At 34.1% G+C, this 18,027-nt stretch overlaps 2 protein-coding genes and 1 pseudogene across 2 annotated transcripts; all 3 read left to right on the forward strand.

Annotated features, from left to right (window-relative positions):
- Window positions 1–1,010: 1,010 nt before the first annotated feature.
- LOC133867922 (cysteine-rich receptor-like protein kinase 44) lies at window positions 1,011–4,376 on the forward strand. Its single transcript, XM_062304707.1, has 7 exons — window positions 1,011–1,854; window positions 2,074–2,202; window positions 2,634–2,761; window positions 2,870–3,080; window positions 3,188–3,425; window positions 3,600–3,750; window positions 3,891–4,376. Exons 1-7 carry the CDS (start codon window positions 1,029–1,031, stop codon window positions 4,239–4,241), a joined length of 2,034 nt encoding a protein of 677 aa, XP_062160691.1. The 5' UTR covers window positions 1,011–1,028; the 3' UTR covers window positions 4,242–4,376.
- Window positions 4,377–14,393: 10,017 nt separating this feature from the next.
- Window positions 14,394–16,333, forward strand: LOC133867932 (cysteine-rich receptor-like protein kinase 10; annotated as a pseudogene).
- LOC133868837 (cysteine-rich receptor-like protein kinase 26) lies at window positions 15,592–16,120 on the forward strand. The gene is made up of 2 exons (XM_062305856.1): window positions 15,592–15,717; window positions 15,818–16,120. Exons 1-2 carry the CDS (start codon window positions 15,592–15,594, stop codon window positions 16,118–16,120), a joined length of 429 nt encoding a protein of 142 aa, XP_062161840.1.
- Window positions 16,334–18,027: the final 1,694 nt, after the last annotated feature.

An 18,027-nucleotide genomic window follows, 5' to 3' on the forward strand; every position in this document is an offset into this window, starting at 1 on the left:
TTCATTTATTTTTGTGATGTGCCGTGCATTTTTTTTCTTTGACCACTGCTGCTATTATTGATTGTATTTTTGCTTTGAACAAGAGGGTTTTTTTTTTTTTTTTTTTTTTTTTTTTTTTTTTTTTTTCTTTTTTTTTCTTTTTCTTTTTCTTTAAATCTATGAGATGACGGTTAGTCAAATGTGATGGGTTATCTTTCACGGCCTAAATAGTTTGATGTGAAGGATTATCTCTCACCGCTAGTTTAAATAAATTTTTTTAGAATATTTGACTACCCTTGTCTTAAATTTAATATGCTCGGAGTAAATCTGCTCGTTTAACTATTTTTATAGTACATATGTTAGCGGAATATGAAAGTCATAGATAACACTTTATTGTAAGAATTTTATTTGTATCTATGACTATATAACTTCATAAGCATTTTGGCTATTATTTTACAGAACTTTATGCTTTGTGAAATAAGAGTTTTATGCTCGTAATCTTTTATCAATAAAATACTTATATCTTTCGATAAAAAAAGAAGAAGTTGTGCTTGATGGTTAGTCTACCAAAAAACTGTACATCTAAAAAATCAAACTTAACGTAAATTAACTATAAGCTTTATAACATCATTTCTTGGAAATAAGGTTTTGATTAGGAATTTCTATATGTTAAGAATAACTAATAAATAAGGGGCAATTTTTTTTTAGCAAAAGAAATTAAAAGCATTAATAAATAACTTTAAACAAAAAAAATCAAACTTATTTTTACCTTTATATCAGTCAAAACACCAAAAACATAAACATATATAAAAAACAAAAATAAACTACTAAAAAGTTTGATCAGGTCGCCAACCTAACTCGATCTTCTTTTACTTTAGTCTGAAATTGCACCAACAGCTTTAAAGACTACAGACAATTTCGAAGAAATAGAATCAATAGATCGAGAAGGAAAAAAGAAAAGGTTGAATATTTCAATTCAATAATAATCTTCACCAATATTATTTTCTTTGTAAATAATCTTAGAGGCTCATTTCACGGAACACAAAGCAATGGTTTCCTCAAGATTACTTTTCTTCCTCTCTGCCATCTTATTACTCACTGCTCAAGCAGTAGCACAAGCGACAGACTTCCTTTATCATTTCTGTATAGACAACAATGGAAACTACACCGCCAACAGTACATATGAGAGAAACCTCAACCACCTCCTCTCCTCCCTCTCCTCCAACACAGAAATTGACTATGGCTTCTACAATTCCTCTTATGGCCAAAACCCTGACCAAGTATCTGCAATTGGACTTTGCAGAGGAGATATTAACCTAGATGATTGCCGTGGTTGCCTCAATATATCTACGTCTCTTCTCAAGCAGCACTGCCCCAATCAGAAGGAGGCAATTGGATGGTTCGACAACTGTATGTTACGATACTCAAATCGCTCCATTTTAGGCGTGGAGGAAACTAGTCCAAGTTTCTATATGTGGAACACGAACAACGTATCGGCAAATTACGATCAATTCAAAGATGATCTTAGGAAATTGTTGGAAAGCCTAAGAAGTGAAGCTGTAGCAGGTGGTTCTCTTCGTAAGTTTGCAGCAGGAAACGCAACGGCACCAAACTTTCAAACATTATATGCACTTGTGCAGTGCACACCTGATTTGTCTGAGCTAGAATGCAACAATTGTTTAGCTGGGACTTTCCAAGGTATTCCAACCTGTTGTGATGGGAAGCAGGGTGGGAGAGTCATTAGTCCCAGCTGTAGTATGAGATTTGAGGTCTACCAGTTCTATACCTTGACAGCGGCTGCGTCACCCCCATCGTCTCCAGTAGCACCACCAGTATCTCCTCCTCCACCATTGACCAACACCAATACAACAAAAGGTACGGTACCCATGCCATTATGCTATTGTTATAAGATGCAGTTGTTCACACTTGAACAATTGGGCTATCTTATCCACTCATTAGAATCTGAATGATGTTTGATCTTATGTTAATGTATTTGTTTAATTCATCCAAATAATTTCTACTAAGATTAATTCTCCAGATCCGAAGCCAACCCTTAAGAATCTTCTAATGAGAACAGATTTTTTTTTTTTGCAGGTAGCGAGACAAACACATCTAGAACTATCATCATTATAATTGTGCCAATTGCTGCTTTTGTGGTACTAGTCATCAGCTTCTGCGTATATTTCAGAGTAAAGGGGAAGCCAAGAAGAGAGAAAGTTGAAAGTAAGTAAAAGTTTGGTTTTGTTATTTATTATTCAAAAAAAAATAGGCCTCGTGAATATCGTAGAGGTGCATGTGCTTCGATAAGTAATAGGCACAATGTTGGGAGTAAGATTTCGTTGCTATTACGAGTAAAGTTTTCCTAGCATATATATAACGTGACATAATTTGGAAAATACTTATATATCAATCTGCTCACCTCAAGTAGATTGAATTAGAAATTTCTTTCATAAGTGACTTCCTATAAAGCTAACAGTAAATATTACATTTAGTAGACACAAGTGTGTCATTAGGTATTTGAAAAACTTTATTTCAATCACTGGTATTGGAAAGCCCGTTGCTGTTGTATGCAATATTTAAATTGTTTTACTCTTCTTAAATAATTAACCTACTTAATTGATTCATTTAAGCGTTGACTTGTTCCTCATGTAAAGCTGTTGAAGATGATGCGATTAGTAGCGTGGAATCCTTGCAATTCGACTTCAGCATTATCAGAGTTGCAACAGATAACTTTTCTGAAGCGAATAAGCTCGGACAAGGTGGATTTGGTGCTGTTTACAAGGTGATTTAATATAATCTTATGGACAAGGGTACCATTTATCAGTAAAAACATGTTAATTTTCAACTTCCTTGATAGTTACATATGTTCTTTGTTGTTTTATATTAACAGGGTAGGCTTTCTGATGGACAAATTATAGCTATAAAAAGATTATCGAAGAATTCCGGACAAGGAGATTTAGAATTTAAAAATGAGGTCCTATTAGTTGCCAAGCTTCAACACCGTAATCTAGTTAGACTCTTAGGTTTTTGCTTTGAAAGAGATGAAAGGCTCTTGATATATGAGTTTATGCCAAATACAAGCCTCGATCACTTTCTTTTTGGTATGTTTTGCACTTTAATTTTAACCTTAGATTATGTTGGTTATATTTCTTTTGGGTTGCCTCCACATATCTTACTTCATGAATCACATACTTGCTTTGAGATTTAGATCCAATCAAGCGTGCACATTTGGATTGGCAAAGGCGCTACAAGATCATAGGAGGCATTGCTCGGGGAATTCTTTATCTTCATGAAGATTCTCGACTTCGTATTATTCATCGTGATCTTAAGGCTAGCAACATTCTTTTAGATGCAGAAATGAACCCGAAAATTTCAGATTTTGGCATGGCAAGATTGTTTTTCTTGGATCAAACTCAAGGAAATACAAGTAAAATTGTTGGAACCTAGTAAGTATCCTTGGAGGGGAGATATGATGTTTACTTTGTGCCAAATAAACAATATCAAAGTTTTAACCAAGCTTTAACTCATTCTGAAAATCCAAGAAAACTAACAATTTTGAAGTATGGAAAGCTTTATTACCATATCCAAATTAAACTAATATTATTGATGTTGACATGTAGCGGATATATGGCTCCAGAGTATGCAATGCACGGACAATTCTCAGTAAAGTCTGACGTCTTTAGTTTCGGTGTATTAATGTTGGAAATAGTGAGTGGACAGAAGAATAATTGCTTCAGAAATGGAGAGAATGTGGAGGATCTTCTAAGCTATGTAAGTACAATCATACTTGGGCACCGGTAAATTAACACAAAGGAATTATCATAATTCTAACAGGTTTTTTTTTTTATTATTTTTTTATTATTTTTTTTATTCCTGATATTGTATCTACCCATCTAAATTATATATTGTAGGCATGGAAAAATTGGAGAGAGGGAACTACTTCAAATATTGTGGATCCTACAATAAGGCTAGGCGCAACAACTGAAATTATGAGATGCATCCACATTGGGTTACTATGTGTTCAAGAAAATGTAGCTGACAGACCAACCATGGCTTCAGTAATTCTTATGCTTACTAGCTACTCTATCACTCTCCAAGTACCTTCGCAGCCTGCGTTTTTTATGCACAGCAACTTTGACTCAGAGACAACACCTCTATGGATGCAAAGCACATGGGTTACAAAGTCAGATGAAAGATCTAAAGGCGACTCCGTCGAAGCCTCAGTAAATGAAGCTTCAATTACTGAGCTCTACCCGCGCTAAAGTTTTGTGAAAGCTACAATTAAGAATGCATATTTTGAAATGTTGAACTATTTAATTATTATAGCTATAAATTCAACGGACAACTTGTTGATTAAATCCATTGTCCTAAGACAATAATTAACTTAGTTCATGTTACGACCTAGTACGATTTAACTATACTTGCAAGTTTTTTAATTTAATTTTATTTTTTTAGAAAAGTTGAGGGGAATAAAGGAGGGATATTTGGTGAAAGAGTAATGTTATATACTATATTTTTATTCATATTTATTTTGTTTATTTTGATAGTTTATCAACTTTCTATTTGTTTTTTAAATAAAAATTGATTCTTGTTTATGGTATATCAAAAAAATGAGATAAAAATAAAATAAAAAAGCACATATATGCTCATAAAAAAAATAAATAAATAAAGCAGAACAGATATATAGAATGTGTTTATGTAGAGATATGTTAGCTGCATAACAATTTTGCATAATAATTGCACAGCAATCGTAATGTGTTTAGAAAATAGACACATCAAAATTATTGTGTAATTATTATATAAAAATTGTACAAATAATATATCTCATTTGTGTCACACACCCCTTCTCCCTTTTTCTTTTTCTTTTGATTGGCTGTGAATGTAATTAAAAAATACATGAATTTTTAAATTTAGAGATTCGAAACCCATAAATTTGAGTGGGATAGTAGTCTATAGTATGGCATTCCTCTGGGAGTAGTTGAGCTCGACTGACAGTGATAGCAACCAAAAAGTGAAAGTATCATCTTCAATTATTGCTTCTGTATTTAAAGCGATCTGTAGAGACTCTTGACTTGCTAACCTTATCCACGCCACATTATATATACGGTAAAGTTTCAATACTCATCAAATTATTCTTTAAATTTTTAATTTGGACAATTTCACTTAAATTATTAAAAGTTATCAACATTTTTTTTCAATGAAAAAAATACATTTCATAAAATAAAAAATAACAATAATTAAAAATAAAAAAAAAATATACATAAAACTAAGGGTGGCCAAATTAAAAAATTAAAAGAAAAATTAAAAAGTTTTTGTTTTTTTTTTTCAAAAGAAAAAATAAAATTTTATTGAAAATATTGTGAGGTCAATTTTATCTTTTTACTGGCCTCGAGGGTATATTGATAATATTTTGATAATTTGAAAATACATTGTTAATTAAGTAATAGTTTAAGGGGATGTGTAGACTTTTTCCCTTTTTTATATATATATATGAAGGCAAAAACCTTCAATGGAATAATTTACAATTACGACAAATGGCCACCTAAATTACTAATAAGTGTTTCTTTAGAAAAAAAAAAAGAAGAAAATAGTATCTATATATAATATCATATATCCTATACAATATATAACAATGTCATTTTAAAATTTTGACAAGTGACGTTTTAAAGGTCCTAAAAGCTAAAATTGTGACAAATAGTATGTTCAAATAAAACTGCACTTACTTGCCAATTGTAAAAGTTAAAAACATAGATAAGGAATAAATAAATATTCCTTTTAACAAATAATAATAATAATAATAACCAAATAGCAAAATCATATACTATATATAAAGAGAAATGCTTTATTATTTTTTCTTATTTTTACATTTTGAAAATCATTTTGAAAATCAACTATTGAATTTGTATGATTTACATGAAAAGAGTTTTCAAGAGAATATTTTAGAGTTACGGCCAAATGACAATTTAAAATGCAGACAAGTATATATTGCTTTAAAGAATGGTTAGTCAATACGTGCATATCTCAATTAAACATAATTTCTAGGTTGATATTTATAGATTAATATAATTAAATGAAAATATAAAAAATATTTGTTAATTTTTCATATCAGCCAAACACTTAAAAAAAATAGAAAAAAGAAAAAGAAAAAAGAAAAAGAAAAAGAAGTTAAAAATATATATTTGCTCGTCCACCCTACAAATAGTATGTTATATATATATAGATATATATATATATATATATATATATATATATATATATATATATATATATATATATATATATATATATATATATATATATATATATATATATATATATATATATCATTTTAACGGAAAATCACGGCAACTTTTGCTGTTTTGCAGACGAATATTTTGACTGGTCTTCCTTCCCTTGACCCGTGCTGGACCTGCTGGTTAATGTGCACATGCCAACTGCCTAAACAAATATTCTATCGAAGAAAGTAGTGTCCGTGGTCCACGGATTGGCTGGAAATCCCAATCCTCACGTTTCGGCCTCGTACGTGGCTTGTCCTCCGCCACTTCTGAATTCTGTCTCAATCCACCGGATTTCAGAGATCAAGGTTAGTTTGGATTTGGATTTAAAAAAAGTACGATTTTAAAATATGTGATGATTTAAAAAAATAATTTTTAAAAATTCAATTAAGCTCTTGGTAAAATTATAGTTTGACATTTAAAATTGTAAGTTAATCTTTAAAATTTTACGTTTTCAAAAAAGCACGCTATTTGAAAAAACAGTTTTTTCATTTTGAAATCGCAAAATTTAAAAAAAATGCAATTCTCAAACAAATTATTTTCTGCGATTTGGTTTAAAATCGCACCTTTTGTCTACGAGATTACAATCCCAAACGCACCCTAAAATGTGCGATTTGAAAAAATTATTTTTAAAAACGTATACAGTTAAGCGTTTGGCAAAATCGCATGTTAACCTTTAAAATTCTGCGTTTTCAAAAAATCACTTTATTACTTACGATTTGAAAATGCAGTTTTCTACTTGTTAAAATCGCAATTCTCAAACGATTCAATTTAAGAAAAAATTGCACTATTGGTCTGTGTGGTTGACCTAAATTAAAAATCACTCAATGTGATATAAAAAATAATTGTAAAGACCTTGTGGTAGGCAAAAATTACAAATTACTTCCTGAAATCGTTTTCCATCCACAAACTTAACAGAAACCGTTAGGTTACCACTTCAGTACAATAAAAACGCAACATATGTCACTCTTAATAAAAAAAATATTAATATATTAAAAAATTAATAACTTTCAAATTTTGTTCGTTTTAATAAAAATTTTACGAAACAAATCCTAATAGGTAAAGAAAACATAATCCTAATGGAAAAGGAAAAATCAAATCTTTTTTTAAAATGAAAACAAAAAGACACATGTACTTTTGTTACGACAAATTTTCGTAACAAGCATGTCATCAAGAGAGAAACAGGAACTTGGAAAGCGTACGCATGCACTTCAGCGATGGGAACTGTGGGAAACCGGTGGGAAAGAAGCTCCCTGACCTGAGCGAGAAATACACAATGGGTTCAGACCTGGCTGGAGACCTACTTTACCAACCAATAACATCTTAGGAAATTACAAAAAAGCGAAACTCAAGGAGCTTTAGGTTGGTGCCTTCTACGATGGCTGAGAAAAACAAAGCTTCAATGTGTATCAGAGAAGCTTGTCAGGGGTTAGAACTTGATGCAAATGGCTATGCATAGGTTGGAGAAGGATTTCTACCAGCTTTTGTCCATCAATAGGGAGTATTTGGATCCCGAATCGGTTTCCGGCCGGTCGTCCAGATCATCGGCGGCCAGGTCTAGTGTTTTCGACTTGTCGGAAGATGAGTTTCGAGTTGCCGGAGAGTCCGGCCAACTCCGAGGTGGAGCAAGTCTTGCGGATTTGTTTGGAGGTTGAAAGTGGAGGGCATTTTCGAAATTTTTTGTCCTTAAACATCACGTGCACCACACATGTGTATTTTCTATCTAAAATGACAGCACAAACTGACGGAAAGGACAAAAAAATAAGCAGTTGGTAGTTTGAGGGGCCGGAATTCAAACTTTGGTAGTTTAGGGTGCCATCCGGAGAAATGGTGATAGTTTAGGAGGCTAAAATGTATTTAATCCTAAAATGTATTAAAAAATTGAAAAAGAGAGAAGGGAGTGGCTGAGCCACCCTCCTTGGCCACCATGGGGTGGCAAGCCACCTCAAAATCGGTTTTGGCCCTTGGAGGAGGTGATTTGGCCCTTGGTACTGCAATGGCTGCATGTGCCTAGCTGCTGCAAATCAAGTACGGTGAGAAGAGCGATGGGCTTGTCACATGTCGTGATGCAGAAGTCTCCGGATCGATTGTCTTGCGGCCGAAACGTAAATTAGACCATGCTTGGATGGCGTATTCATCATTGAACGATGACCCATCAGAAGCAGATGCCTCCCAAGTGTGTGAGGCTCTTTTGACGTTACTGGTGGAGGTTGGGCAGAAGAGGAGGCATGAGCTTTCAACGAAAGATGAATGAGGGCAATGAGGTTGGTTTTCATCTCATTGTCATGGGGGTGGCCGGGCACTTCCATGGTGGCCAAGGAGCTACCATTTTTTTTTTCATTTTTTTTTTCAATTTTTTGTTTTAATTTTATTAATATTTTAAAAAAATTTATTTTTAATTTTTTTTATATAGTGTCACTTGTCAACCTCTGAGGTTGACACGTGGCAGACTGTTAGTTTTAGATAAAAAACTTGATTGAGGTACTAATTTGACATTTTTTCAAAATTGAGGTATCATCTGCTATACGAATTGAAACTCAAGTACTCAAAAATAAAGTTTCTAAAACTCAAGTACCAAATAAGTATTTAACCCTAAATTATAACCAATTAATATATATTGACTAATGACCATTGTTATTTGTTATCTTTTTTTTGAAGAAATAATGATTCTCATTAATCATAAAGATGAAACTTGCTTAACAAGTACAATAGTCTGGATGTAAGAAGGGCATTCCTCCATCCACAATTCATCTAGTTGAAAAGAAATAGCACACTTAGCTAATGTATGGGCTGCATAATTTGCAGCTCGACTTGCATATTTGAATTCCACCCGATACAAAATTTGAGCCTTCTCTTTTGTATCTTTAATCAACTGGCCGTAAGAGCTCCAATTAGGAAAAGACTGATTTAGAGCAGGAACTACAGTCATTGAATCCCCCTCCAACACTACTTGTTGATAACCACGATCCACACACAGAGAGATTGCATACCATGCGGCTATAGCTTCTGCTGCTGTTGGGTCTTCTACAATCGGGATGAGTTTGGCCAGTGCTCTAACAACCTCCCTTACTTCATTCCTCACAACAACCCCTATGCCAGTTTTTCTTGATAGACTATTAAGAGCTGCATCCCAATTTATTTTCATCCAACCACTTCTTGAAGCCCTTCATTTAAGTTATGCTTACATATAGTATATTGTTTATTAATATACTATATCATTAATTAAAATAACTTATATATTAACAAATTAATTTATATACGACTCGAGCCTTAATAAACGAGCCGGTCATTATACGAGCAGGTTCAGGAGTTTTAATCAAGTCAAGCTGATTTTATACGAGTTTGCATCGTTTAATAATCGAGCCTAATTTTCGTGTTCACGAGTAGCTCATTTAATAATTGATTTAAGCACGTACGAATCGCGTTTATTCGAGCCGATCTCAAGTAAACTTACAATTTGCCCAATTCATTTACACCCTTAAATGCGAAACACCTTGGTTAATGGAGAAATATTAAAGTATACAGAAGTTACATGGGCAGCGTAGGTAAGACTAAAGACAGTACCGTAATTTTTTACTATTATATGTGGTAATTAAACATTATTTCTGTCCACTTAATCTTCTCATAAATTGCTAGTATACGAATATATACATTTTTAAATTGCCAACGGATTGACGAGAGTTAAAAGGATAAGCAAATATTATTTATGTCCACTTAATCTTCTGTGGTACGGTGCTTATTGTTGAGTTGCCTAATTCTAATTTGTTATAATTTTCTTTTCAATCTTTAACCCCTTAGCTTTTACATTAGTTAATTTCTAGTTCTTTTCAAGTATCTATATAAAAAAGGAAAATGCTTGCCTTTTGTAATCCCCACTCAACTTCTACACAACTTCAACTTAAATGTGTGTGTGTGTGGGACCCATATGCATGCACTACAAAAAAAAAAATTGTTTTTCGCCACTTGCAATTCACCACGTGTACGGTCACTGTACACGTGGCGAACTGTTGGCCGCGTGCAAGTGGCCACGTAAATACACGCCGTGGATCCGGTTGAGACTAACTGCACAATTAGCCGCGTGTATTTTAATACGCCCGGCCAACAGTTGGCCGCGCGTATTTTAATACACGCGGCCAACTGTTGGCCGCGTGTATTATTATACACGTGGCAATATGTTTTTTAAAAAAAAAAATTTAAAAAAAAATTTTTTATTTAATTTAAATCTGTATTTAATTATTTTTTAAATAATTGATTGTATTTTTAATTTAATTCTTTATTTTTAGAGGAAAAAAAATATAATAACTGAAAAAAAAAAAAAAAAAAACAAAAAACAAAAAAAGAAGAAGAGGAAAACACACGTACGAGCAAGTTCAGTAGAGAGAGAGAGAGAGAGAGAGAGAGAGAGAGAGAGCGATACAGAGGAGAGAGAGAGAGAGAGAGAGAGAGAGCGAGAGACCGAGAGAGAGAGAGGGAGAGCGAGAGAGAGAGAGAGAGAGAGAGCGAGAGAGAGAGAGAGAGAGAACACACCGTGAGAGCGAGAGAGAGAGAGAGAGAGAGCGATACAGAGAGAGAGAGAGAACATGTATATTTAACGTTTTTTTTTTTTTTTTTTCATTTGAAACTCTTGTTCAGTGGCGCGCGGGAATTATATTGCTGCTACGTACCTTCGCAAATTCTAAAAGCCACGCGGCCAATTCTATTATATATATATATATATATATATATATAATAAAAACAATTAGCCACGTGTATTTAATACACGTGGCTACTTGGACGCGTGTAAGAAATACACGCAGCCATATACAAAACTTAATAAAATTTGTTTTTATTAATATATATTTGATAAAAACAATTGGCCACGTGTATTAAATACACGTGTCCAGTTGGCCGCGTGTAATTAATTACACGCGGCCAACTGTGGTGCGCCCCCTTCTAGCCACGTGTACTGTATACACGTGGCTAATTGGACGCGTGTCTACAGTAACAGGTACTGTAGACACGCGGCCAATTGTAGAGTTTTTTGTAGTGATGAGATCCACACACATGTGAGTGAGGATTGGGTGGGTCAAATGAGCATTCTTAGTTGTCTTATCTAATTTTACTCACTAAAATAATTAAAAATAACAATTTTTTTTTTTTTTTTTTTTTTTTTTTTTTTTTACTTTTGTAAGTTAATTTTTTAAGGAATCCCTTTCGGTCTTACTATTTTGACTATTCACCATTATTATTCCATTTAAAGAATGAATAAAAAAAAAAAAAAAGAGGAAAATTTTATAATAGTATTTTAATGGTTTCATGAGCGAATAGTACTCATCAAATTTGATGAATACTTTTCGCTCATCAAAATTTTTTTTGGTCAAATTGCTAAAACGGTTGGAGAGAGTCTTTAAGACTTTTCAACAAATTTGACTTATCAAAGTAGTTAAAAACTAATTTAATAAGCCTATTAGGAATGATCACCGCATTAATGGGAAACACATTTGTAACAATAATAAAGAATGCGCGAAGACAAATCAGGTTTAGGTATCGTGGCTTGTCCACTTCTGTCTCGATCAAACTTATCGGATTACTATATATAATATATTCAATGCAATTTTTTTACATGCTTGGCCAATTCCCCGACCAGCTAATATTGCACTGATCAACTTTGATGATAGACTCAAATATTTAAAACCTGCTAGTCTTTTTCTAAGCTAAAGTAGATCAGAAGGTAATTAATGAGCAACACAAATGACAAACCTAAAGGTTAACCCACTGGCTCATCCTTCTCAATAAAAAGCATTCTCTTACTCACTGCTCAAGCAGTAGGGCAGACGGCAGACTTCCTTTATCATATCTGTTTAAACGTCAATGGAAACTACACCGCGAACAGTACCTATGAGAGAAACCTCAACCACCTCCTCTCCTCCCTCTCCTCCAACACTTCCTAGCTTCTTGTTTAAAATTCCACTCTTTAATATTTTGTAATTCTACCTTACTAAAATAAAATTCTGTGTTGATATATATATATATATATATTTCAAATATAACATATCATAAGACAATGGTAACTAATAATTTGTTTCTCTAAATTTACAATTTACAATCCACACTAGTAGGTGTCTTAGAGAAATAAAAGCCTAAAACTTCATGGCTAATTTTCCCAAGCAGAATTCTTAATTCATCTCTTAATGCCCAGAAGAGGCTCCTCTGGAATCCTTGAAAACTTCAAGGAATGTGAATCATCCTCCACAATTTTCTTTGGGTTTTGCCCTTGCCTAAATGATAACCAATATATAATCAGATAAATCTCAGATTAGCTCTATGCACTAAACAGATGGTGCATGAGTTGTCAACCCGGGCTTTCAACTCATCAGGCAGTTTTAGAAAACCATGAGCAAATCCCCATATACATCATGTTAGAAATGCACCCCCTTTGTTTATGGGGAAGGAAATGATTGTTCTCAAAAGCACCAACGAGCCAAAACCAACGGACTTTTACACCCAAGAAAAAAAATGAAGAGGAAATAGTAACGGAGAGGAGATGTTATTTTACCTCTGAAGAGCTTCTTTGAGAAGGAAGTTGAGACGGGCTAAGATCGATCGGCGCTAGAAGTGGAGAGCTCGGTCAGTGGTGGAGACGGCGCCGGAAAAAGGGGGAATTCTGCCTGAAATAGGGGAGGTCGCCGTCGGAAAAGGCAGGAGATCGGGCCGAAAAATGGAGACAAAGTTCTGCCGGAAATAGGAGAGCTCGGTCGCCGCCGGAAAGGGGATGAGATTGGCCAGAAAATGGGGGCAACGTTCTGCCGGAAATAGGGGAGCTCGGTTGCCGCCGGAAAAGGGAAGTGATCGGCCGGAAAATGGGGGCAAAGCGCCGGAAAAGCTGAAGATCGGCCGGAAATAAGGGAGCTTGGTTGCCGCTGGAAAGGGGAATATCCTCGGCCGGAAAATGGGGGCAAAGCGGAAAATGGGGAAGGAGATTTTTGAGGAAAAGAGAAATGGGAGAAAATTTGGGGGGAAAATGTGCTAATGGCGCAAATTATTTCAATATCTTGAGTCTTTCCCATTTGAGTTCAAAATTTTTAACTTCGTTGTTAGTGCCACGCTGGAAAAAGACAGACATGAGACAGACAAAAGGCTCACGTTTAGCATTTCTCTTATCCTGATCATCAAATTGGATGCAAAATGCGTCATAAACATGTATTATATACTGTTTGGCAATGAATGTAGTCAAAAGTATGACGGATATATAACACGTGTTTGATAGATATTGTTTTGTCAAAACAATGATGGTATTGAAGTTCAACCGGCCATCACTTTTAAATTGAATAACTTTTCTGTCAGGATGATAATTAGTGAGATGCTGACACAAACCGCTGTACTCTTCAAGTACAATTCACAACTTGTAAGGAAAGGTGTCTAACAGCTTTTATACATATAGTTAATAATATGCTTAAATCATGTGAAATACTTAAAATCATATGCGTTAAATTCTTACTATACAAGAGATCAAAGTGATCATATTTGATCATATTTTGGAAGATTCATAAAAAGAGATTTATTTTGATAAAATTCACTTACAAGAATCACTTTCTCCTACATACTCCATGCATCCGGCCAACACTTGACCATATGGGTTTTACAATATTCTCACTTATTACCAAACCTCCTGGTGTGCCATCTTGATTAGAACATAGCAAATAACCCAAAAAAAAAAGAAAAAAAAAGAAAAGAAAGAGGTTGTCATCATTTCACACGACAACTTCTCCAAGTGGGCTATTTTTTAAATATATATTCATGCCTTCGGCTTTTCTTTGGTTTTCTTTTAGGACGAAGGTGGGGTTGGTTTCACACCTGCACAATTTCTGATTGTAAAACTATTTACAAATTATGATAAATTTGAAATTCAGAATACTTTATTGAGACGGATTTGTGGCCTTTGCAGGGAAGAAGAGTAACTCATCTCGAACTATCATTATAGTTGTGGCGGTCGTTGTTTTTGTAGTCTTAGTAATCTGTATCTACCTCTGTATCCATTTAAGAGTGAAAAAGCGAAGGAAGAAAGTTGAAAGTAAGTTAAAAATTAATGGGTTTCTCGTCCTATTTATACTAAGGATTTTGATTCTATAATATATAAAAATGATTTTCAAGGTACAAATTTTGCCAATGTCTAATTTAAATGTATTAACTTGTTCCTCATGTGAAGTTGTGGATGAAATAATTAGTGCTGAATCATTGCAATTCGACTTTGCTACAATTAGAGTTGCTACAGAGAATTTTTCAGATGCAAATAAGCTTGGGCCAGGTGGATTTGGTGCTGTTTACAAGGTAATTTGATATCATATAATTATATAATAAATCATTCTTTAATCTTGGATTCTTAAGGGTTACATATAATATATTCAATATGCTTTTCTTCAGGGTATGCTCTCGAATGGACAAGAAATAGCCGTGAAAAAGGTTGTCTAGTGTTTCCGGACAAGGTGATCAAGAATTTAAGAATGAGGTCTTGCTAATGGCTAAGCTTCAACACCGTAATTTAGTCAGGCTCTTAGGTTTTTGCTTGGAAGGAAATGAAAAGCTTCTCATCTATGAGCTCATGCCTAATGCAAGCCTCGATTACTTTCTTTTTGGTATGTTTAAAATACTTTTGCTTAGATGTTGGATTCTACTCATAATGTGTTTTTATTTTAGATTGAATTTCTTGTTGAACACAATTGGATATCTCTTTATTGTTCAATAGATTGATAAATTTGAATGAATATATAGATCCAATCAAACGTTTGCATCTGGATTGGGAGAAGCGTTACAAAATCATAGTAGGCATTGCTCGAGGGCTTCTTTATTTTCACGAAAATTCTCAATTTCGTATTATTCATCGTGATCTCAAAACTAGCAACGTTTTACTAGATTCAGAGATGAATCCCAAAATTGCGGATTTTGGCATGGCAAGATTGTTTGTGCTAGATCAAACTCATAGAAATACGAGAAGAATCGTTGGAACTTAGTAAGTATCCTAACAAAATCAATACAAAATTAACAATTAGATTGCATGCTTCGTATTATCTGTCATATGAGTAACTTATGTTTTGTTGGAAGATAGAAAGCCTATCAAATGTCTTATTCTCCTATAACTAGCTAGAATCAATTAAGAGAATTTGCCAAAGAGTAATGTTATTTTTCACATTAATTTCAAACCAGCTGACTTGGCTTGTTTTAAATGGTTTTCATTTTGTTTATCTTAAGTAGCTAAACATGAAAAACCAATTAAAAATTTTGTAACATATCTATTGCCATTCAAATAACAATGCTATTACTGATGTCCTCATGCAGTTGATATATGGCTCCAGAATACGCAATGCATGGACACTTTTCAATAAAATCTGTTGTCTTTAGCTTCGGTGTATTAGTTCTAGAGATGGTGTCTGGGCAGAAAAATAGTTATTTCCGTATAGAGAAAAATTTAGAAGATCTTCTTAGCTATGTAAGTACGCTTAATTATCTTTGGGTAAATCTTCCTTTTGCCAATAATTGTGGCAAAATTAATAGTGATATTATGTCTTGCCCATGTAATTCTCTTGCAGGCATGGCGAAATTGGAGGGAAGGCACAACATCAAATCTTATCAATCCCACCTTGAGAGCTATTGCAACATCTGAAATAATGCAATGCATCCATATAGGATTGCTATGCGTTCAAGAAAATGTAGGTGATAGACCAACCATGGCTTCCATCGTTCTCATGCTTAATAGTCATTCTATCACTTTATTGGTGCCCTCACGGCCTGCATATTTTATGCACACCACCGTTGAATCAAACATGTCATCAGACAAATCATTCCAAGCCTCAACAAATGAGGCTTCAATCAGTGAGTTATATCCTCGCTAGTGCTTGATGGAAGTAAAAAGAATTCTTCGTTCAAGTCTTTGGGAAATTCACTTGAGGTCCATTCAGCTTAAAGGGCTATGCAACAGGAGTTGAGAGTATTGGGTTTCAGGCCTGGACCCATGAGTCTATTCGATTGCCATTCACCATTACCTATACTGCCTATAACCCGTGCTATGGGTAATTTTTTCATAAAAAGTATATGCACTCATGTATGGAATTGTTGGAAAGTTTTGGTCTATTTAACTATTTTAGCCACCTTAAAATCATTCAAAATGTTAAATTTTGGTCATCGGAGAGATAATATTCTTATTTTTAATGCACTATTTAACAATTTTTCTTTAGTGTTAATGCTTATTATTGTCATTTAAATATTTGAGCTTAAGAAGGTTCCATTATAAAGTTTTATGTTTAACTATTCATCTTCTAATTGCCACACGCCCTTTTCAGTTTCACTATTTCAGACTTTCAATCTCTCTCATTTCTGCCTTCACTCTTAAACTGAAACTCTGAAAGTGACTGACCGACTTCAGCCACTCATTCACCACTTCACTGTTCACGCAGCCGGCAGCCACGACGCCTCACCGGCTTCAACCTTCACGCGGTGTCCATTTGAGCAGCTTTCTATAGTAGTGCAGTAGTAGACATGGCTGGTTGTGGTGGCGGTGCATACTGCCGACGCTCTTGCCCTGCAGTCCCAAAAAAAATTGATGACCCGTGATTGGTGGAGAGGCAAAGAGAAATGGAATCTGTAGAGGAAGGCCGTGTAAGGTCTGAGGGGGGATTGCCCCATAGCACGTATTAGGTCAGTTGACTGAGTGATCCATCATTTGGCTAATACAAATTCTTTTTTATAGTAATTTATAGTTTGGAATTTCGAGACCTAATTATCATGGTCCAGCTCATTGATTGTTTCGGTGGAATCACTGGAATGGATTAATGGCCGTTGGGGTTGTGTGGTTTACTGGGTAGGGTTGTAGCCCCTTCCTTTTAGTACACAAAAAAATCGGGTCTTGTCGGGTTGACACAACCCGTTAAGTAATCGTTTTTATCGGGTCGTGTTCGAGTTACCCGGTTCATAATCAGGTCGTGTTCGGGTCACGGGTTTCAACTCGATTAATAATCGGGTTGGGTTCGTGTTTGACCCGTTTGCGTAATCGGGTCAGGCGGGTTGACACGAACCCGACCCGTGAACCCGAATTGTCAAGCCTAGTGGCGCACTGTTGGGTAGATCGAATTAAACAACAAAGAAGCCACCTTAAAATTATTTTTTATATAACAACAAAAAAGCCACCTTAAAATTATTTTTTATATATATATATATATATATATCAAATTTTGGTTCTTTTTCAATCTATTTTTTAATAACCTTTGTTAATGAAATTTTTTCACCGCTATTTTGGGTACCCAAGTATGAAATGGTTAGAAAGTTTTGGCCTATTTAACAAATTTAGCAACCCTAAAATCATTTGAAATCTTTAATTTTGGTTATTGGGGAGGTAATATTATTATTTTTATTGCACTTTTTAATTGACAATTTTTTTTTAATTAGTGCTCACGCTTGTTATTGTTATTGGAATATTTGGGGTTAGAAATGTTCTTTTAACTTTCAATTTAACTATTATTCTTTCAATTTTCACCATTAAAAAAAGTAAAACCCTAAAGTCTAAGACAAAAAAATTTCATTAGTCTCATTCATTCTTAGTGGTAAAGATATAACTTCCGTTGTATAGTTCATTTTCATGTCCAATAATTAGAAATTATATATCATGCCGATATTTTTGTATAAAATGGCATTTCCATACTCAATAATTGAATATTTTGTTAATTAAACCGTTTATACGGGTTGTATAGGATTAAGTCAATCCAACAAGACTTGTTTATTAAATGGGTTATACGGGTTAAAATTA

This window comes from Alnus glutinosa, chromosome 5 (assembly GCF_958979055.1).
Source record: "Alnus glutinosa chromosome 5, dhAlnGlut1.1, whole genome shotgun sequence".
Taxonomy (NCBI): Eukaryota; Viridiplantae; Streptophyta; class Magnoliopsida; order Fagales; family Betulaceae; genus Alnus; species Alnus glutinosa.